Below are 22,377 nucleotides of genomic sequence, written 5' to 3'. Positions count from 1 at the left end.
TCGCGAAGTGAAAATCGAATGAATAGGAAACTTTCACTGCGTTTATTTAGGACTTCACTGTGTTCTGATGATGAAAATGTGGATGGTTTATTAAAAAATTACATTTAAACATGTGTTTTTGTTCAAAATTGGTCAACCACAATGCATTGTGGTCTATATTCGCTAATCTAGTGAGCATTGATGCACGCTAGTTTTTCGCAAAGACTTCTGGGAAATTTCTAGTGCATTCGATTTTGGAATTAATAGATTTGGACAGCACTAGAAAATGGTGAACACACTATATAGTGCACTATATAGTGATTGGGGGGGAATTTGGACACAACCATTATTTTTACTTTAACCGCTTTATCCTGTTCTTGGTAATTCCGTTCAAAAATGATTCATTCTGTCCAGCTATGTTGGAATTTAGGCATTAATTTGAGATTTTCTTAAATGCTTAGATTTACCAGGACCCCCTCAGAGTGTAACTATTGAAGACATATGGGGAAGAAATGTAGCTTTGGTCTGGACTCCACCAAAAGACAATGGAAATGCTCCAATAACAGGCTACACTATTCAAAAAGCAGACAAGAAGACAATGGTAAAATGACACATTTCAGTGTTTATAAAGTTTGACAATCAACTACGTCTTTCCCGTCAATATAACGCATATTTCAACTCTCCTTTTCAGGAATGGTACACATGTATTGAGCATTACCATCGCACCTGTATTACCATCACAGACCTGGTGGTTGGAAACGAGTACTACTTCAGGATCTTCTCTGAGAATATGTGCGGTCTCAGCGAAAATGCTACTCAAACCAAAAAGAGTGCACTCATTGCCAAAGAAGGTACAATAGTGTCAATAGTGTAAGAGAACAGAATGTTATTTTGATACATGCTTAATATATAAATGTGAAACTAATAAATATGGCTGTAATGATGATAGTAATACGAGAGGTGGATATCCCATGTGTTCAAGGAAGCAGATTGAAAGAGAGGCTTATAGATTGGGAGCAGGTTCAAGGTGTGTTATCATGGTGTTGATGGAAAGAGGAACAGAGTAGAAGTAATATTTTTTCAGAAAAGGAATAAGCAAGTTGAGAACATCTTGTACAGAAGTTATAATATATAAGAGATCAGAGCTCAACAAGCTGTGTAGAGGGCAGATGGACATAATAGGATGGTTGTGTGTAGGATGACCCTGGTGATGAGTAAGATGAAGAGGACAAGGGCAGAGCAGAGGACCAAGTGGTGGAAGCCGAAAAAAATGCTGTGTGGCTGTTAGGGAGGAGATAAAACAGATCTTTGGAGATCAGGAGGTTCTCTAAGATGACTGGAGAGCTACAATTAAGGAGATCAGAATGACTGAAAAGACTGAAGAAGACTAACGAAGAGTGAAAGTGGTGTTGATCTGCTTTGAAAACGAGAGAATAAAGAAGAACCTCAAATAATATTTTTCAACTTCTTAATGTATGTACCATGTAGCCACAACAGTTGAGTTCCTTTTATTTGTTTTGACCTAAATGACAAATCATTAACTTTTAAATTGTTCTGTGTTAAGAAGTGTCAAAGCAAGAAACAATTTTATAAGTGAAGTGTTATATACAGTGCTGACAACATTTTTTAACAGATTCTATCTTAAAGGTCCTGTCAGTGATCGTTTCCACCCTTAAGTGAGTCTGACTCTTTTTCAATCTCACTGGGTTAGGTGTATGACTGACAGACCCTTAAAAAGAGAGGTCTCAGTCCCAGGAGACGATAAATAAAAACATTGTCTTTTCCTCATCACAAAGGGTACTCCCCACATGATACCGCTCAGTGCCAGTATCATGCGCAACCCCATTCCTTTACCCTTAACCCCACAGGTTTGCAGGTGAAAATCCCAGAGTACAGTGACCACGACTTCAAGGAGCCGCCCAAGTTCACACAGCCACTCATCAATACTTTTGCCATCGCCGGCTACAACGCCACTCTGAACTGTAGTGTCCGTGCCAACCCAAGGGTAGGTGGTGCAGTAGCAAGTAAAAGAAGTTGTTACCTATTGTGGTTTATACACCTGGCTGAAGGACTTTTGGTTATTTGCAGATATATAATTTCTAAAAATTACAGGTTAGCCATAAGATCAAATATACTAAGACATGTCTATCTATCGGCAGCCTAAAGTAATCTGGATGAAGAACAAAATAGCCATCATTGATGACCCTCGCTACCGCATGTTTAGCAACCAAGGTGTCTGTACTTTGGAAATCCGGAAGCCCAGCCCTTACGATGGCGGCCTGTACACTTGTAAGGCCGTCAACGATTTGGGAGAAGCCCAAGTTGACTGCAAGCTGGAGATCAAAGGTTAGTGTGGACCAGGAGGTGATCTGGGTAAGCCATCTAGGATACCTCTGTGGGTCTGGTTTCTCAAATGTTTCTTCTTAATCTTTACCCTAATTCAGAAACTGTAAATGTCTCAAAATATAGTTTTAACCCTAAAAGCAAAATGAAAAACATTCACTCTGATGATGACAATCAGAGCTTACATTTTGGGGAACCAACTCAAAATGAGGTGTGTGGGGTTTGAATCGTGTGTTTCAGTCCACCCAATGGATCATACGGGGAGTAAGCATGTAAGTATTAGAATCAGGATGCATCAGGCATTTCAAAGTTTCATGTCATTTCGTAAAAATTTGGTATGTTATGCATATTCAATACATTACTCAAAACTATTGTTAAAGGAAGCAATTACACATTAGTTTGGATTTTTGTCCAATTTTACTTTTATTGCTTCAGGTTGTGCACTTTTTTTTAGGATGCAGGAACATAGACATAGGAAATATTTATCATTTCATTGCTATAGGACTTTATGGATTTCACTATTGTGCTAAATTTATATAGTAAATATTTTTCTTTAATTTTATATCTTGGAAAAAAGGAAGCAAATGTTATATTTTAAACTGATTTAATCAGATTGCCTTTTTTAAAAATCACTGTACTGTTCCTAGTACAAGATGAGTCTCAGTGGAAATATACCAACACCGTCAGAAATACAATTTATCCAAATATAAAGCCAGAATAGCTTTTTTTTAGGCAACACTGTAGTGAAAAGAAGTTTAGTGATGATGAACTTACCACCTTTTGTAATACTACGTTCACACCAGGCATGTGACTAGCGTTCAAGAGAGCGCTAAACATGTATTCTTGAGCACGCTTTCAGCATATGATGTTCACATTGGACAAATTAGGAGATTCTTCTTTTTTTCTTTTCACTACCACATGTCGCCCATCTACTGTTGAAAGAGGCTTGATGTGAAATGTCGAAATGGTCCAAATCTCGCAAATTTTGCTACAGGCTTTTTCTTTCACAGCTCTATTCCAATATATGAAAGATTTAATGTCCTAATTCCATCCGGGCACCATTATTATTTTTTTTGTCCTTTATCAATTTTCCAACGGTTGCCGTCAGTAATACGTCACTACCATTGATTGTATAATCAGTGGACATATCAACCCCTTCCCTCTTGTGTGCCAAATAGGAAGTATCTGCTGGTTCCAAGAAAGTCAAAATCCCATAGAGTTCTATTGAGAAATAGACATTTTTTCTCAGTTTATTTCTCAGAATAACAATTCTTGCTTTGATACATTTTTCTTAGCATCATATTGTTTCTTTATCTCAAGTTATTGACTGACCAATCAGATCCCTCAGTAAAAGCATGTGGTGTCCGCTGGCCCCACCTCAGGCATCAGTAGTGGGGGGTGTGGACTTAAAAACAAGTTCATTTATGATAGACAACAGTAGCTCCTCTAAAAACTCAAACCGACTTGGACCAGTCACTATTGGTGGGTTACAAAATGGCGGTAGATGACCAGGAAGTGATGGAGAAGGCTCTGGCCTGATTTTGCAAGTGCCAGAGGTAAGGCATTTTCTATGGGTGATATCAAGATCTTGATATGTCCATTAAAATAATATACGTCAATGGTAACTACCAAAACCGAGTCCCTAAATGATTAAAGTTCCATCTGGTTTAACTTTCAAAGTGCGTTCAATGGTTTTGGATTTTGTACATAGAGCTCGAAAACAGTTGTAGAAACTTGCGTAGCTACTAGTGAACACGAAAATTTTGAATGCGGAAGAGCGAAACACGCATTTACAAAGACTTTTCAATAAAAGTGGTCGCTTGAACACTTGTTGTTGGGGGCGGTGTGAACGTAGCTTTAGACTCAGATCATCCTGACAAAAAAAAAAAAAACAATATATAAAAACACAGCTGCTTGGGTTAATTTATTTCACTAATAAAAAAAGTATTATTTTTCTGTTATAATTCATCTTTGTGTTAATCCCTGCCTAACTATCAAAGATGTTTTAACAAGTGAACATCTGGTGCCATCAGTTAAAAAAAAAAAAAAAAACGACATAAAATTAAAAACAATGGTTTAACATTTATCTGTGTGTCATGGAAATATAATCCCACACTACTCCAAGCAAGCATTTCCCTTGTGTTGCGACATGTCCTTCCATTTTATTGGTCACAGCCTATATCCTCTGCACACATCTGTGATGTTCTAGTTGTTTCCATCTTGAACTATTATCCCACAGATGTCCTGAAATGCAGCACTTAACTCCTCATATAGAGTTCAGTAACCATTTTCCCTGGTGCACACATATAACTCCATGTTGTGTTAACCCCTCTTCTCTTCTCTCCCCCAGTCCAAACTCAAGAATTGTGAATGTATGTTCTCATATAAATAAGGTAAGCTTTCATATGGTTCCGGCATATGAAGCTTATGTCATTCATTATGCATCTTTCAGCCAGCTTGTGTAACCTTGCTGTCCTTTTTGGTTGGAGATATTAGCAGCTGATGTTTCAATAAAAGCAAGACCCCAATGTGAGACAGTTCATAATTGCATGAAAGCATCTGCCAGCTAGCATCCCTTCTCTTAATTGCTTAGTGCAGTGAAATTGTGTGACCTCAATGACTGTAACTTGTGACACACATGAAAGGTGAGTAAAATATTTTTTACATTTTTAGTACTTTTGAGACGTGACCCCAAAAATCTCCAGTGGAACATGGGGTGTGTGTGCTGCATTCAATTTATTCTTGGAAATCAGAACTACAGAAGAACTACTAAGTTTACTGTTTATTCTGATTTGAGTTTCAGATAGTATTAGTATACTGTTGAAGCTAATGTCTCACAAAACCCTCCTTGTAACAATGGCTCTCCATGTTTCCCACTTCTTTTGCTCTAGCAGTTAGCACTCAAATCTTTAGGGAAATGAACTTCTGAAACTCAGTAGTGCTGGGCGATATGACGATACATATCGTGTAGGCGATAGAAAAGTGTCTGTCGTGCCATTTCTCTTCTATCATTTATATCGCCTATCATTACATCGTTATATATCCCAATTTAATCAATTATTACTACAGGTGTGCCAAAATGTTGATGATGCAATATATTGCGACATTTAGTCCTGCCATTGATTCTTGATAGGTTTTCACCAATATTCGATCTTTTATTTTTCTTTGAAGAGACTATAAAACGTTACATTCGTCATCCTTTGGTGAGACGTTCCTTTGGAGGTACATAGAGGGCGCATTTCAAGACTGGCTGTCGCGAGCGCCAATGTGCCTGGCAGCTACTTTACTTATTGAATTTTTGTTCTGTTGTTTACAAAAATGTTGTACTAAATAGTGGCACTGCTGTTCATGTTTACTATTGTTAACATTGAATTTTACAGATAATTCAAATTCATCTGGTGTCAGAGGCATAGTATTACTGATTTCAGCAATGTTGCACAAAAGGTGTTTATTATTTGTGTCACAAAATAAGAAACAAGTTGTTTATTATGATATATTAGAATATATTTTCCCCAAAAATATGTGTTCTTCTATATAATGTGAGTTATTAGAGATGATTTTTTACAATCTATCGCAGTGTCGTGATATCACCGATATCATTAGACATATATTGTGTATTGCATCGTATTGTGAGGTACCCAGTGATTCCCAGCCCTAATTATTACACCAAATATATCATTAAATAGCCAGAGACACTTGTATAGGTGTTGCTTTGTCAGTGTGTACACAAAAAATGTATACAAGTGAAGGCAAACTAAAAAGGTTTAACAATGTAAAGCTGCTTTACGTTCTTTGACTCAAGAGTAATTCTTTTACTAATTGAATTTAAATACGTTTGATTTTTGAAACAAATGTGATGGCTGCTGTATGTCAGCCACATCTGTTCTCATTTGATTTATTTTGCTGCACTAAAATGTTTGTGTCTCAAACTACTTAATTATCTATAACCCAAAATAGTCTGAAAAGTAAGCAATGATATTTTTGTCGGAGCATAATTGAAAATATACTTTGTCGTATATTGTGATATATATATATCGTTATTGTGAAATAGAATAATTCATATTGTGATATACCACTTTTTCCATAACACCCAGCTCTAAAACTCAATTGACAAGATTAGTCTTTTATAAAATGACTATTTTGTATATAGATTATCCTTTAAAATATGTACACAAAGTTTAAACATAATCCAAATAATCATTTCAACATAATTCATAAATCCAACTTTCATGATTCCAAGATATTTAGAATCAATTAAATATATTTGCATGTGCTATTTTTGTAATGATACGCATGTTACCTGGATAAATGCACGTGACTGTAGATTCTTTATTCCTATCATGTGCTACATTATCTGCTAGGTAGATCACACATCCATAACTTATTTGGTCCTTTCTGGTACTTGTGAAATCTTTGCACATTGTGTCATTAGCAGTTTCTTGATCTCCACTTCTTTATTAAAAATCCATGAAGTTCATGTTGAAAACTAATTTTGTTGGAGTGGGAAAACGGATCCATACTCTATCTTCTTTCAGCTCATTTCTTGTCCAGCTGGTTACAACTCAAATTTACTGCTTATCCCTTTTCTCCTTCTAGACTCAACCTTGATTTAAAAAGTTTTTTTTTTTTTTCCACAGGAGGCTTTACCTTCTACGAGCTCATGCAACGTGGAGTACCTCTTCACCTGATTGATAAGTACATGAACGAGTCGAAGATTGTCGAGGAAGAGAAGTGAAAGTGAACAATTAAACTTTGTGTAAATGTTCACACCTTCTGGACTCAGCTAGTGAAGGGTGGAATACTGGATGTGGTAGAGGGCGGATTGATCTGTGGTTTCGCTTGTTGAGTTCAGCTTTTGATCTTTGTTACCACAGAAAAGCCTTCTTTCCTCCTTGGACACACCGCTATGTTTTGTTGTTGTTTTTTTTTGTTTTTTTAAAAGATCAATTTTAATGTGCGCTATTAGTGCTTTGGTTGTAGTATTACTAAGAACATGTGCGTAAAGAGAAAAAAAAAATACTTATGGATGCAAAATAATACATTGTGCAAATGAAAACACACCTGCAGTATTTGCTAGACTTTTTGAAAATATTTGAAAGTAGTGACAATTTTCTGCTGGTATCTTGAACATGGAAGGAGGTTAAAAAAAAACAATAAATAAACAGTCTTGTTTGGTTTCCTTTATGCTGCTTACAAACCTTGACTTGAGTCATAGTTGATGAAAGTAAATCTGATTTACAGTCAATATTCTGCATGTAAGTATTGATTCTAAATTCATGGTAAACTGAAGTTTGATCAATTCATTCACATGTGCATGCTGTCACCTTTGTAATTATGACTTTCGAATTAAAAGAAGCTTCAATTTAAACGCATCAGACTCCATTTCTTCCCATTTAAGTCAGGGGGGTCAAACTCAATCACACAGGGGGCCAAAATCCAAAACACACCTCACGTCGCGGGCCGAACATGTATTGAACACACTAAAATGAAACTTTAAAACTTTTAAAACATAACTATTTAACATTACTATTATTCCAGAATAAATCCGTATTTTACTCTCCGTAAAAATATATTTTGTCAAAATTATACAAGTTAGAAATAAGCGCAAGATAACATTGGGCAAATAATAACAATAAAATAAAATGATCTAGAGGGCCGGATATAACTACCTGGAGGGCCGGATCCGGCCCCTGGGCCTTGACTTCTGACACGTGTTCTAGAACAAAAAAAAGAAAGGTTAAATTACACTCATAATTAAATTAATAAGTTTCACCTTGTCCAGTTAAATCATTAACATTATATCTTTAGATATACAAAAAAGTATAAATTAAATTGAATGGTGAACTTGTGATTTAAAATATTACTAAAAAATAATATTCAAAATTATATATATATATATATATATATATATATAGGATTTAAACTCTTATCGAATATTCCATTAATCAAATATTATTTAAATGACTTTTTTTTTTTACTAAGCCGTTAAAGAAAATACGTAAAAAGAAGCAAATATCAAAATGTTCGTAACTTTTTACAGTTGTAAACTAGCTAGCTAGCTAATGTTATTCTAGCTTAAATTAGCGCTAAATTAAGATAGCTTTCATTTATGTTACTGCTCCGCGTCCGTACATTCGAGAACGATTTTTCTAACATTTACGGATTAGCTCACTTGCATTTTAATTCAAATTTCCCGGTACACACAATCACACGTCATTTCTTCCTTCTTTCCTTCCTGTCGGGGCTCACCTCGAACAGAAACAGACTAGCTCAGATCTTGGTTCCGCTGGAGAAATGGCCTCGTCTTCTCGCCCTGCCAGGAATCCCAAATGAGATCCAACATTTTCGGAATCGGCCGAGGGAATATTTAGCTTTTTCCGAGCCACGCCCAGGACTACCGGGGAGTTTGTTTCGTGACTTTGGAGTTGTGACGAGGTTGGGGGGTAAATAATGCCACACTCCTTGTGGCTCGATCCGCTGTCACCCGCACAACTCAAGCGCCTGGAGGAGCATAAATACAGCGCCTCCGGTCGCTCGCTGTTCGAGCCGCCGTGCCAGATTTTCTGGAACTGGCTCGTCCAACAAATCCCGACATGGATCGCCCCGAACACACTGACGATTGTCGGGCTGTTGGTCAATGTAGTTTCAACAGTCATACTAGTATGCTATTGTCCCACGGCGACAGAAGAGGTGAGTAAAGTGACCTTGGACAAAGTTTCTACACCGGGAGCGTGATTATGTGTTCCTTCTGCAGCACAGAATCAAAACCGTCCTCCATTTAAAAATCGTCGAATTTACGATAAATCGCTGCAGGTACACTCCAACCGCTTAAATGACAACATATGAAACATAAAATCGATTTATTTGACTCTATTAAATAATTCGGCATACATTTGAGACTCGTAAAACTCTTATTTAATGAAATATTTGAACTAAATCTGCTATAGGAATGCAGTCATGCTAGCTCATCGGTGATGTGTTCACGGAAAATCGAAAATTAGTCAACTGTGAGCATTTTGTAAACTTTATATCAAAAAGTGAGATTTATATTGTTTGATTTGGTCTCATAAAACTTCATATATTGCTGCTGAAGCTATAACAGTGTAGGATGTACATAAAGACAGTAAATGCAACATTACATGCCTTGAATGGGGTAACTGAAGACTTGACCTGTGATCCAGTAAACCTGCAGTAAATGAGCATGTGGGGTTTATCAGATGTCCACCTTTGTCCAGTCTTAACTGTCAGAGCTATGCAGCAAACTATTGGATTACACAATTGTGAAACAGTTCTGGGATTGTTCAATGCTAAAGTGTTGTGCAATCTGTGCACTATCTATTATATGTATTTGAAAGCCTATCAGAATCCATATATAGTTTAGTCAAATAACCCGTGTAATACATTTATAATTCATTTCCATACTTTTTTATAGTGCTGGAAAAAGAATTATATATCAATATATATATATATATATATATATTATTTTATATCACGATAACAATATATATCATGATATATGTATATTTTCAGTCATTCTTGGAAAAAATACTTTTTTTCTGACTTTATTTTTCTCAAAAAAGAAAAAAAACACAAAATTTCAGCAATAAAAACAACTAAACGATACAAGAGAAATAGCACGATACACTTTTTTTTATCGCCATAGCACTACTATGGCAGGGTTGTATGGGGCTCCGTTTGTGCCAAAATTGTTTTTGAGTTTACTCTATATCTTTGTTCCATTGACTATGTCTACTGAGAAAGTTTATTAAACACTTGTTCATGTCTATGTACTAATGAGCAATATCTTCTGCGTGTAATGAGAAACAACAGGAGCTAACAACCCTAGCAACTGTTGCTAAGGACATTGATGATGACCAGATCCAACGACAATAGCAAATGCAAAGTTTTAGGCATAAAACAACTGCAAAATATCGACTTGGGGGCCGCAAATGGCCCGCGGGCCTCCAGTTTGAGACCCCTGATATAAGACCCAATCCGAATTCTTCCCTTCTCCCTTCCCCTCCATTTATCCCTCCAAACGGAGAGTTATGAAAAAATATTGTCTCGTATTTTGGACGTCATTTTCGTTCGATGACATCACCAATAGTCGCCGGTCTGCTAGCTTTAGCGCAGAGCTTCCAGTTCCCTTCCTTGAGGTAGATAACTGCAGTCCTAACTGGATTATTGACAAATTCCTGTCTATTATCTGAGATTAGTCTCTGCTTCAGTGTTTTTAGAGTCCAATGACCTTTAGCTTAATGTTTAACTAAGTGATTTGGGTCACCCAAATGTTTAAATTTTCATTTAAACTGAAGCTTCTCACTTTTCTAACTCATCAGATCTGCAAAAACACATCATTTAGTAGACGTTTTATCCTCACTCTCTTTCCTCCTCCTCAGGCTCCAGCATGGGCCTTCATCCTGTCTGCTCTGGGTCTCTTCATCTACCAATCTCTGGATGCTATTGATGGGAAGCAGGCCAGGAGAACAAACAGCAGCTCTGCGCTCGGCGAGCTCTTTGACCACGGCTGTGATGCCGTCTCCACAGGTGCTTCCACCGCATTGTTTTGCTTATTGGTGTACCCAATCGGTCCTGTCATTAAAACTGTTCCTAATATGGATTGTGCAGTGTTCGTTGCCGTGGGAACGTGTATTTCCTGTGGAATCGGAAACCTCCCGAACTGGATGTTCTTCTGCGGTTTCATCGGGATGTTTATGTTCTTCTGTGCCCACTGGCAAACCTACGTCTCTGGAACCCTTCGATTCGGGCTGTAAGTGTAAACACACTTTTATTTTAATTCCTTTTTGAAAACTGACTCTAGAAAGGGATAAATATTTAAGGAATAGTTTATTTTCAAAAGATTATTTAGCAAAAAAAAGGGGGAATAATTTGGGATATGGTTGAAATTTTAGGGTTTCTCCAACCTTAATTAAACCCAGACAGCCTTTTACTTTGAAAGGATTTGAGGTTACTGTGCAATGTATTTGTTTAGTAAGTCATGAAGGAAGGCCAGCCATGTTGAGTGAAAGCAGCTGATCTCTAGTAATTACTTCTTCTGCTTATTTACATCATCTTTGATCAATTTTAAAAAGATTCCCTGTGGGTATTTTAAATTAAAAGAAAAGCTGTCTTGTTTTCTAGTCAATAGTTTGTTAGAAATTTGCCTCTCAGTTGTGGGCGGGACTTTTGCCGCAGAGATGGTGGTCCGCCGTCCATATTTTGCCGCTCTTTTTCAAAGAGTTTTTCGGCTGCTACTGATTCACAGCAATATGAATAAAGAAACACTCGAAAAATTATTTTATAACTTAATTTTCTTTATATGTATTATATGTCATCAGAAAAATGCTCCAATAACATGTTAAAAACAGCCGAAATGTATGGAGACAAAACGGTCTCACCTTGATTTATGCGTGTGTACTTCTTGATTTGTTACTCGTACAATGCATTTTGTGCATAACTTTGTAAACTTCCTAATAAATTCAGATATAAAAGAAATTCAAAATACATTTTACACATGCACAAATTAAAATTACAATATCTTAAATCTAACTACACATGCAAATCTTTACAAATTACGCACAAATTTCTTGTTTCATAAACGCATTTACGCACCAATCTGATGTGAGACTCTTCACGTCTACAAGATTCTTGCGCTTTAATGTTGCTAGAATTCTGGGTCATCAGAGTTTTCTTATTAGCCACTTATTAAACTTTGAATAATATTTGGTGAAATTTGACATTTTCCCACTTTCTTAAACAGATATGCTTTGATAATGAATATCAAATTTAAGAATTAAACACAGACAAATTGAAAGTTACACACAAATCAAGAACTATACACACAATACCAAAATTACTCTCACACATATTCAAAATTAAGCACAAATCAAGAATTACACACACAAAATAACAAAATTACACTCGCATACATCCAAAATTGCGCACAAATCAAGAATTACACACACACACAAATGAATCCAGAGTTACGCACAAATAAAAAATTATACACACAAAATAACAAAATTACACTCGCATACATCCAAAATTACGCACAAATCAAGAATTACACACGCACAAATCAAGAATTACACACACACAAATCCAAAACTGCGCACAAATCAAGAATTACACACACACAAATCCAAAATTACGCACAAATCAAGAATTACACACACACAAATCCAAAATTGAGCACAAATCAAGAATTACACACACAAATCCAAAGTTACACACAAATAAATAATTAGAAACACACAAATCCAAAATTATGCCCAAATTAAGAATTAAACACAAACAAATCTAAAGTTACACACAAACCAAGAATTACACACACACAAGAATTACACAAACAAATCCAGAGTTACGCACAAATCAAGAATTATACACGCACAATACCAAAATTACACTGCCACAAATCCAAAACTACGCACAAATCAAGAACTACACACACACAAAAAATCTAAAGTTGCACACAACTAAAGATTTACTCACACACAAATCCAAAATTACGCACAAATCAAGAATTAAACTCACACAAATCCAAAGTTGCACACAAATAAAGAATTAGAAACACACAAATCCAAAGTTACACACAAATCAGGAATTACACACCCCCACACACACATATCGGGTTGAGTCTATTTTCTCTCCATAGTGAGGATGAGAGTCTTAAATCATTTTTCGTCTCTCCTGATTGAACGCTAGTTTCTCTTGTGTTCCTCACACAGGGTCGACGTCACTGAGGTGCAGTTTGCCATCATGATCATGTACCTAATGTCGGCCTTTGGAGGCGTGAGCCTTTGGGACACCACGGTAACGGAGAACCCGCACCTCCTCTCCACTCACTCTGTCTACACCGGGACATTTTCATTTCACCTAACAAACAAACGTCTAACACAATAATTCCCACATTTTTTTATCTTTTTATTTATTATTTTTTGTTCCTAGTCATTAAATAGAAACTTGTGTTTTACTTTTACTCTGCTGCCTTTGGAAGCTTGACTTAACATCACATGAGAGAGAAGTGAGAAGGTAAATATTGGCAGTTAACGCCATGGCAACAGGTCATCAATCGGACATGATCCGGCTCAAAAAGCTGATTATGTCGCCTGCATTTTGTTTTTTTTGTTTTTTTTGCTATGCCCTCCCATCTCGCTCGGCATGCTGCAGCTCCCATGATGCTTCTTCACGGAGGCTTTGTTCCACCCATTTAATGTGACCCTCCTGTGTTTCCGTAGCTGCCTGTTTTAGGACTGAAGCTATACGTCTTCCCCATCATGGGAATCACCGGCGGTGCCCTGTACTCCTGCTACAACTATTTCTACGTCATTTTGAATGGAGGTGTTGGGAAGAACGGCTCCACCGTTGCTGTAAGTTGCGTTGAATTTCTTTTATTTAAAACAAAAAAAAGAAACAGTTGTTAATCGGTGCTGCTGTTTAGGACACCAGCGTGCTGACGCCAGGTCTGCACATCGGCCTCATCCTCACGCTGGCCTTCATCATTTTCAAGAAGTCCTCCAGTCATCTGTTTGAACACCACCCCTGTCTGTACCTGCTGGCTTTCGGCATGGTCATCTCCAAGATCTCCAACAAGCTTGTGGTATGATTATTTATCCTTATTTGACGGGTACGTTTCGATCCCAGCGTTAAATTAAATTCTTAGCCTCGTGTTTCTCATCTGCAGATAGCCCACATGACCAAGAGCGAGCTGCACCTCCCAGATACGGCCTTCATCGGGCCCGGCCTCCTCTTCCTCAACCAGTACTTCAACAGCTTCATCGATGAATACATAGTGCTCTGGATCGCCATGGTCAGTGATGGACAAATACCTCAAATCAGAACAGTTTTTTTATTTTAGTTGATAAAAAATTAACAAATTAATCGCAATTGGAAAAAATTAATAGCGATTAATCGCTTTTTTTTGTCTCAGTATTTGCCAACCACTTATCTGCGAATAATCCCAAAATAAAATCCCACATGAAATTTTACTTTTAGAACATTTGTTTTTAATTACTGCTGTCAATCGATTACAAAAAGGAAAAAAATCAGATTAATCGCACTTTCTGTTGGGACTAATCGCGATTGATCCGATTTTTACCATGTAAAATTTATTTGTACAATATGACATCAAATAATCAGATTGAATCAGTTTTTTTAGAGTTTGTTTATTTTAGTAGATTAAAAAAAAAAAATTACTAATTAATCGCAAACTGGAAAAAATTAATCGCGATTAATTGCTTTTTTTTTGTTTAGGAATTGCCGACCACTTATTATCTGCGAATAATCCCAATATGAAATCCCACATGAAATTCTACCTTTAGAACATTTGTTTTTAATTACTGCTGTCAATCGATTACAAAAAGAAAAAAAATTGATTAATCGCACTTTTGTGTTAGGATTAATCGCGATTAATCGCAATGTTTTACCAGGTAAAATTTATTTGTACAATATGGCATCAAATAATCAGATTTTTGTGAAAAAGTGATCTAAAACAAAAAAATAGCAAAAAATAAAGTACTGTAAAACTGATTGAATATTTATTTGTTTTGTAAGTGATCATGGGATAAGCAGAATAATACCTGCGGGGGGTTAAACCACTTACAAAGTGCAGACAAAGCTGCACTTTGTGAAAATGTGAAACACGATGATTTTTATCACATTTTTTGCTCTCTGACCGCCTAAGGACTAGTGCTGCCACAAACGATTATTTTAATAGTTGACTAATCACCGATCATTTTTTTCCGATTAGTCGACTAATCGGGTCACGTGCAAACTGGATGTAAAGCACACATCTTATCCATGATTAACTTTAGACTAACTAAAAATTAGATATATAGCATTATCTGTGATAATGCTAATGTGTGAATGCTGTAAGATGAATTTGACTGCTGAAGATGCTAAAATTGATAGCTAAAATCACTGAAGCTAAAGGCCAGCTAAAATATTAGTTGCATGCCAAATTAACCTAAAACACAAAAAAATAATCTAAATTAGACAAAATAGCTAGCATGCAGCAGAAACATTAGCTAAAATCCAAATTAGAACTAAAAACTGAAAAAAGACTAAATTAGACAAAATAGCTAGCATGTAGCTGAAATATTAGCTAAACTCCAAATTAGCCTAAAAAACTGAAAAATACTAAATTAGGCAATTAGGCTAGCGTGCAGCAGAAATATTAGCCAAAATCCAAATTAGCCTAAAAACTGAAAAAAGACAAAATTAGGCAAAATAGCTAGCATGCAGCTGAAATATTAGTTGAACTCCAAAATTGCCTAAAAAACAAAAAAAATCCTAAATTAGCCAAATAGGCTAGCATGCAGCGGAAATATTAGCTAAAATCCAAATTAGCCTAAAAACTGAAAAAATACTAAATTAGACAAAATGGATAGAATAATGGCATTATAACTTCCATCTTTACTACACTCTGACTCCATATAATATGATGTAACGACTAATCGACTTTTAAATTAGTCATCAACTATTTTATAAGTCGATTAGTCGACTAATCGTGGCACCCCTTCTAAGAACAGGTCCTGTTCGAAAACTGCTTCACCTAGACAGCTCAAACCTGGATTTAATTCTGCTTTAGATAGTAAAGAATAAATCAAACACAGTTTCTGATTTGGGAAAGCTTTATTTGGTTTGTGAAAATGTGAAACAGGATGATTTTATCGCCTAAGAACAGGACCTGAACTGTGGGAAAAACGCTACAAAATCATTCGGTTACAGAAATGTTACATTAATTACTTTTCAGTCAGTAAATTTGGGAGATATTTCTTCACATCTTTATGATGAGAGCGTTTTTTTTCCTCATAAATCATTTGCATGCCTCAGGATGTTTTCAGTTTCAGACGAGTTTCCCGGTAAACACCCCGAGGCGTCAAAGGTTGTCTCTTCGGAAATCATAAAAGTGTCATTTACTGCTAACAACCTGTCGCACAACCAAATACAAACTTTAAAAGGCTGTGGAAGAAAGATCAGAGCATTTCACAAAATAAAAGCCTCTCAGCTCCATGAGAACTCTGAGCTCCTCCCTTCTTTCTAATCAATCAGACTTTAGCTGACAGCACTATTTCTTCTGAGTTATCTTGAGATAATCCTTTATTTGACTCACTCTCTTAAAGGCTCCATTGTTTTCTTCTCTTTGCATTTTTTTAAATCACAAACATATTTAAAACATTTTTCTGTTTTTAAGAGTTTCCAGGTTTAAGTAACAAAATAAAAGCTCTGTTGTTCCAATATTTATCCTCCCGTCTCAGTAAATGTAAACTGATACTGTTGTTAACTGATGTTTGATGCAGCGAAAACTGACGCCGACCGTCGTAGATTTTGTTTTAATGAACTAGTTCAACAGGTTTTTCTCGAAATACAAACTAACCGAAAACTGGAGTAAATTGACCTCAAAGCTCAAAATGAAAAATCCTTCACATAAGAACAAAACTTTATCAAAATTCTAGAAATTGAAGAAAAAAAAACACAATTTTGTAATCACACAGTTTCCATTAATCATAATTATGCGAGTAAAAACAAACAAACTCACGCGATAAGTCATTCATTGAACAGATTATAGGAAATCGTTGCAATTGCATTACACGCTCAACTGTTCATGAACTGAGTGATGCTGTAGGACTTCTTGTGGCGCCCTAAGCTAAGCATGGTATCCAATTGTTGGTCATGTGACTTATTTAATTCAAACAAGTGTTTCTATTGCAGTTTTGCGAAATATTTAATTTCAGATAACTCCTCAAAAAATCTCCTGTACACCGGTTGTCTCTTAGCGGTTGTTTTCTCTAACAACCGCTAGAGGGCGCTGCATCCGAGTATAAGTATCTGCTTCTGACAGCAGCAGAAGAAGTGTCGTCCAAGAAAACATGGAAGATAATCTGATTGTTTTTTCCTGCTAAACTTTGATATTTTTCTTATACAGTTCAAAAAAATAGTATTTTTGTATTTAATAATTTATTTTTTTAGCCACGCTAAGTTTGGCGGATTTGTTCTGAAACGTCACACTTTTCTCCCAAAAGTGCGACTTATCCTGCAGAGCAACGTTTATATGGTTTTCTTCTTCTTGATTAGAATTCTTTTGCTCTTCCAACTCCAGAAAATACAGTAATTACCTGGAGGGCCGGACCCGGCCCCCGGGCCTTCACTTTGACACGTGGTTTAAAGGGTAACCAAACCCTAAATCAACTTTTTTGGGGCTGTTGATCTCTATAAATGGGGATTTAAAATTGCTGTCTATTGGTCATTGCCAAATTTTTGAAACATTAAAATAAACTTGTTTAATTCTTTAAAAACATAGCCAAAAACCGCCTGTGTGCTGCCCCCTACAGGTTGAATCGAGGTATTACATGTGAATTTTGTGATTGGTTCCACCTAATTTCAGAAGTCCCACATCATGATCTGCAGTTCCACTAATGACAAAAGTCATGTTCCCCATTCCCACCCCTCTGACTGGATTTTCAAATTCCGGCTGTGGGCGGAGTCAAACTCCAACTTCCCTGATTGGTTACCCTTTAAAGACCAATTCTGATGAAAATTGTTGCATTTCTCTAAAGAAAATTAATCTCAAAATTGGATTTCTGTGTATTTCTTTATTTAAATCGTTCTGAATTGGAAGCAGTTGAAGAAAAAGACTTTATTGGTGATGTAGGCGGGCCAGAAGCTCCTTGCTCCGCCCCCCTCGTTATTTTCCTCATCCTAAGATGGCATCAAAACTGTACAGCTGGAGAGCTCCGATATTGCTCCCTATTTTATGTTAGGTTTGGGGGCTGTAAGCTAGTGGGAGAGTGTAAACAGAGAGCTCTCACAATGGGGAGGGGAAGAGGGGCGGGGTTGCTACGTCAAGAATCCCGCCCACAACTCGGATGTGAATTTCTTATGAACTACTGCCACTCTGCAGAAAATATATCCTAGAAAATTACTTTTTTTTGTAAAATTTTGGTTAAAATTGTCATTATAATAATTAAAATAATTCAAAGGATGATTAAGTAATGTTGGTTTGCATGTTTTGTAAGCATGATTGTGCAGAAGTAAATCAAATCCAAGAAAATTATTTTTATTTTTTATTTTTTTTGTGCTCAGGTGCTCTCTCTCGTGGATCTGACTCGCTACTGCACAGGTCTGTGCCTCCAGATTGCCGCCCACCTGCGCATCCGAGTCTTCAGCATCACGCCGCCGAGCAGCGCGCACCGAGACTGACGCTTTGCCCGGCGGGAGGAGGCGGGAGGAGACGCGGATCTCTCCCCGCTCCTAAAAGCAGACGATGCAGAGAAACCCTCGACCCCGAGCCTCGACGACGTCACCACTTTAAACTAAAACAGCAAAGAAATCGACTAAACCAAAAAAAAAAAATTACAACCAAAGTTGTTTCACAAATCTAATTTAAAGAAATTTTTACTTTTAAATTTGTGTTTTGGTCACTCCCTGCTTTTAACTTCAAAGCCAAAATGTTTTTCTTAAATATGATTTTCATTGTTCCTTTTAATGCAATCTGACGATAATCAGGGATTTAAAAATCAGTTTAATTCAAATAACTACCAATGAAGTGTGTGGTGTTAAACGGCTCCTCCAGGGGTCAGGGGTCACGTGTTCATGCTGAAGATGACGACAGGTCCTCTCTTAAGGCCACTCCCACTAACACCACTCCAGTTGTCAAAGTTGATCTCTTCATTCCTCCCATTTGACCACCCTGTAAACGTAGAACTCTCACCTCAGCGTGGCCTTTGGAGCGCCGTCGGCTGATGAAGCATCGACACCGCCTCGTTCTGCTTCCTCTCTTCTTCTCCCTAAAGGGCTAATTGAGCGTGATTGTACATAAACGAACTAAAGACGCCTTAAATATTTTTGTTGTAATTACTGTTGAACTTGTGAATATTTAAAGCAGGACTGTGTGTGTTTTTGTATGTTTGTTATACCAGATACAGCAATAGTTAAAACTACTTTTTCTTTCTTTCTTTCTTGCCTGCCTTTCATCTTTTTCGTTCTTTGGGTTATTGATTTTTAAAGTCAATAATTATTTAATAGAATTCTTTGGGAGCTAAAGGGACTTTTCTGTAGGGTTAGCGAACGTTCTTCCTTTTAAAATCTTGCAATCTTTCAGCTTTTTACACACTACTGAGGTGCTCGTCCTCTACTGTTCGTTTTGCATCATTTCTGGATTGACGGTGGAACTATGCATCAGAATGTACAAAAAGGAAACTTCAAACTTCTTCATCTGGTTGGTAAAAAACCTGCAAACATATTTCCATTAATGGATGTGAGTAAAAAAGATTGTAATAAAGACTATTTTTCATCCATTTTTCTGGTGGTGTCATCAGTTGGGGTCCAAAAATATAGAATTTATTCATTTAAAATAGTAAAATCTTGAAAAATAAATGAACTAAAGCAGGGTGTCAAATCGCACAAGGGGGAAAAAATCCAAAACACACCTTAGGATAAACATTTATTGGACACTAACTAGATATTATGTTATGAACTAGATATTTAGCATTACCTGGGATAATGTTAGTGTGAATGATGTAATCTGAAGCTGATAGCTGAAAATGCTAAAGCTGATAGCCAGCTAAAATATTAGCCTAAAAAATCAGAGTTTAGCCAAAACAGCTAGCATGAAGCTGAAAAAATAGCTAAACTTCAAAATATCCCCAAAAAAAGAAAAGAAAAAAGCCTAAATTAGCTTGAACAGCTAGCGTGTAAATATTAGCTAAACCCCAAAACAGCTAGCATGAAGCTAAAAAAAATAGCTAAACTTCAAAATATCCCCCAAAAAAGAAAAGAAAAAAGCCTAAATTAGCTAGAACAGCTAGCGTGTAAATATTAGCTAAACCCCAAAAGAGCTAGCATGTAGCTAAAATATCTCCAAAACAGCCTAAAAAACTTAAAAAAGCAAACCCTAAATTATCCCAAACAGCCATCATGTAGCAGAAATATTAGTTTAACTCCAAAACAGCCTAAAAACAAAAACTTTAAAGTCTAAATTAGCCAAAACAGCTAGTGTGTGAATGTTAGCCTAACTCTAAAATAGCCTAGAAAGACTTTAAAAAGAAAAGAAGAAATTAGCTAAAACAGCTAGCATGTAAATATTAGCTTAACTCCAAAACAGCCTAAAAACTTTAAAGAAAAGCCTAAATTAGCTAAAACAGCTAGCATGTTACTGAAATATTAGCCTAACTCCAAAATAGCTTAAAAAACTTTAAAAGAAAAGACTAAATTAGCTAAAACAGCTAGCATGTTACTGAAATATTAGCCTAACTCCAAAATAGCTTAAAAAACTTTAAAAGAAAAGCCTAAATTAGCTAAAACAGCTAGCATGTTACTGAAATATTAGCTAAACTCCAAAATAGCCTGAAAAAATCTTATAAAATGAAAATTGGCTAGCAGAATGTCCATTTTACAAAAATTAAAACCATTTCTTTTTAACATAATTAGGAATAATAAAAAGGAAGGACAGGTCAATTTAATTAAATTCTGCCTCAAACAGATCAATCTAGTTGGATCGTAGGAATAGAAATGAATGAATGTATTCATCGATTAATGATTACACTTCTAATTAGGACACACCTGATAAACACAATTCTTTGGATTATGAAGTAATATTATACAATCATTTGAGCAGTAAAGTTGTCATAAGTCGATGAGAATAAGGAACAAATACATTCTCAAATGCACAACTTGTTTCTCACTTTCATTTCTTGAAATCACAGTGCACTGAACCTCTTTAGCCTCATAAAGTCATGTGCAATGATTTTCAACACTTGGATCTGGCTGTAAGAGAGTATCAGAATCCACCCATTCATTTTTAAATCCAGTTTAATGCCTTTCAGGGTCATTGGGATGCTATCCTATTAAAATAATGTAAAGTTTTAACATAGTCACACTTTGTAAAAAACCTATAAATGTATCATTATAACCAATTTTTAGACATATTGTTATTGTGTTCCTTTAGATTCCAGAGCTGTGTGTCAACTGAAGTAAAATCTTTAGGGCACATGTGTCAAAGTCAAGGCCCGGGGGCCGGATCCGGCCCTCCAGATCATTTTATTTTAATCTTATTAATGGCCCGATGTTATCTTCCGCTTATCTCTAACTTGTAGAATTTTGACAAAATATATATTTTATGGAGGGTAAAATATTGAAAGTTATTTAAGGTTGAGGTTGATTTATTCTGGAATAATATTCCTGCCTTTTTATGGTTCATATTAAAAAGTCAGGGCTTTAAAGTAAAAAAAAAATGGCATTATGCTAGCTTTTAGGACTAATTTGGCATTTACTAAGATTTTTTAGGCTGCTTTGGAGCTAATATTTCAGCTACATGCTAGCTGTTTTGGCTAATTTCGGCTCTTTTAAGTTTTTAGGTTATTTTAGGTATTTAGCTAATATTTCAGCTACATGCTAGCTGTTTTTGGCTAGTTAAGGCTCTGTAGGCTGTTTTGGAGTTTAGCTAATATTTAGGCTACATGCTAGCTGTTTTGGCTAATTTTGTCTCTATTAAGTTTTTAGGCTATTTTGGTATTTAGCTAATATTTCAGCCACATGCTAGCTGTTTTGGCTAATTTTGGCTCTCTTAAGTTTTTAGGCTATTTTGGTTTTTAGCTAATAGCTACATCCTAGCTGTTTTTGGCTAGTTAAGGCTCTGTAGGCTGCTTTGGAGTTTAGCTAATATTTAGGCTACATGCTAGCTGTTTTGGCTAATTTAGGTTTTCATTTTCAGTTTTTTAGGCCATTTTGAAGTTTAGCTATTTTTTCGGCTACATGCTAGCTGTTTTGGCTAATCTACATTTTTTTAGGCTTTTAGGCTAATGTGGCATTTAGCCAATATTTTAGCTGGCTATCAGCTTCAGCGTTTTTAGCTATCAATTTCACCATCTTCAGTGGCCAAATTCAGCTAACACTTTTCACAGGAAGTGCTTTATATCTAGCTCATAATTATGTTAAAAAGTTTAAAAATGTAGTTTTAGTGTGTTCAATAAATGTTTGTGTGTTTTGGATTTTGGCCCCTTGTGCGATTGAGTTTGACACTCCTGCTTTAGGGTGATCATAAAGACAAAAATCAAA

The 22,377-nt window shown here is 36.1% G+C and overlaps 2 protein-coding genes across 10 annotated transcripts in view; both read left to right on the top strand.

Moving 5' to 3' along the window:
• mybpc1 (myosin binding protein C1) overlaps positions 1 to 7,690 on the top strand; it is a 33,331-nt gene extending 25,641 nt beyond the window's left edge. For all 9 annotated transcript variants that reach the window (XM_036210315.1, XM_036210314.1, XM_024291545.2 and 6 more), the window contains 6 exons: positions 441 to 580; positions 671 to 830; positions 1,848 to 1,984; positions 2,139 to 2,325; positions 4,673 to 4,715; positions 6,960 to 7,690. In XM_036210315.1, coding sequence (XP_036066208.1) covers positions 441 to 580; positions 671 to 830; positions 1,848 to 1,984; positions 2,139 to 2,325; positions 4,673 to 4,692 — 644 coding nt within the window. In that variant the 3' untranslated portion in view covers positions 4,693 to 4,715; positions 6,960 to 7,690. The remainder of the gene's footprint in view (positions 1 to 440; positions 581 to 670; positions 831 to 1,847; positions 1,985 to 2,138; positions 2,326 to 4,672; positions 4,716 to 6,959) is intronic.
• Positions 7,691 to 8,543: 853 nt separating this feature from the next.
• chpt1 (choline phosphotransferase 1) lies at positions 8,544 to 19,619 on the top strand. The gene is made up of 8 exons (XM_024291600.2): positions 8,544 to 9,012; positions 10,722 to 10,869; positions 10,951 to 11,092; positions 13,050 to 13,134; positions 13,560 to 13,691; positions 13,763 to 13,921; positions 14,006 to 14,131; positions 18,406 to 19,619. Exons 1-8 carry the CDS (start codon positions 8,773 to 8,775, stop codon positions 18,520 to 18,522), a joined length of 1,149 nt encoding a protein of 382 aa, XP_024147368.1. The 5' UTR covers positions 8,544 to 8,772; the 3' UTR covers positions 18,523 to 19,619.
• Positions 19,620 to 22,377: the final 2,758 nt, after the last annotated feature.

This window comes from Oryzias melastigma, linkage group LG23, assembly GCF_002922805.2.
Source record: "Oryzias melastigma strain HK-1 linkage group LG23, ASM292280v2, whole genome shotgun sequence".
In the NCBI taxonomy this organism is placed as follows: domain Eukaryota; kingdom Metazoa; phylum Chordata; class Actinopteri; order Beloniformes; family Adrianichthyidae; genus Oryzias; species Oryzias melastigma.
Note: the sequence above shows the minus strand (reverse complement) of the source record. Positions and strands in the feature narration are given on the sequence as shown.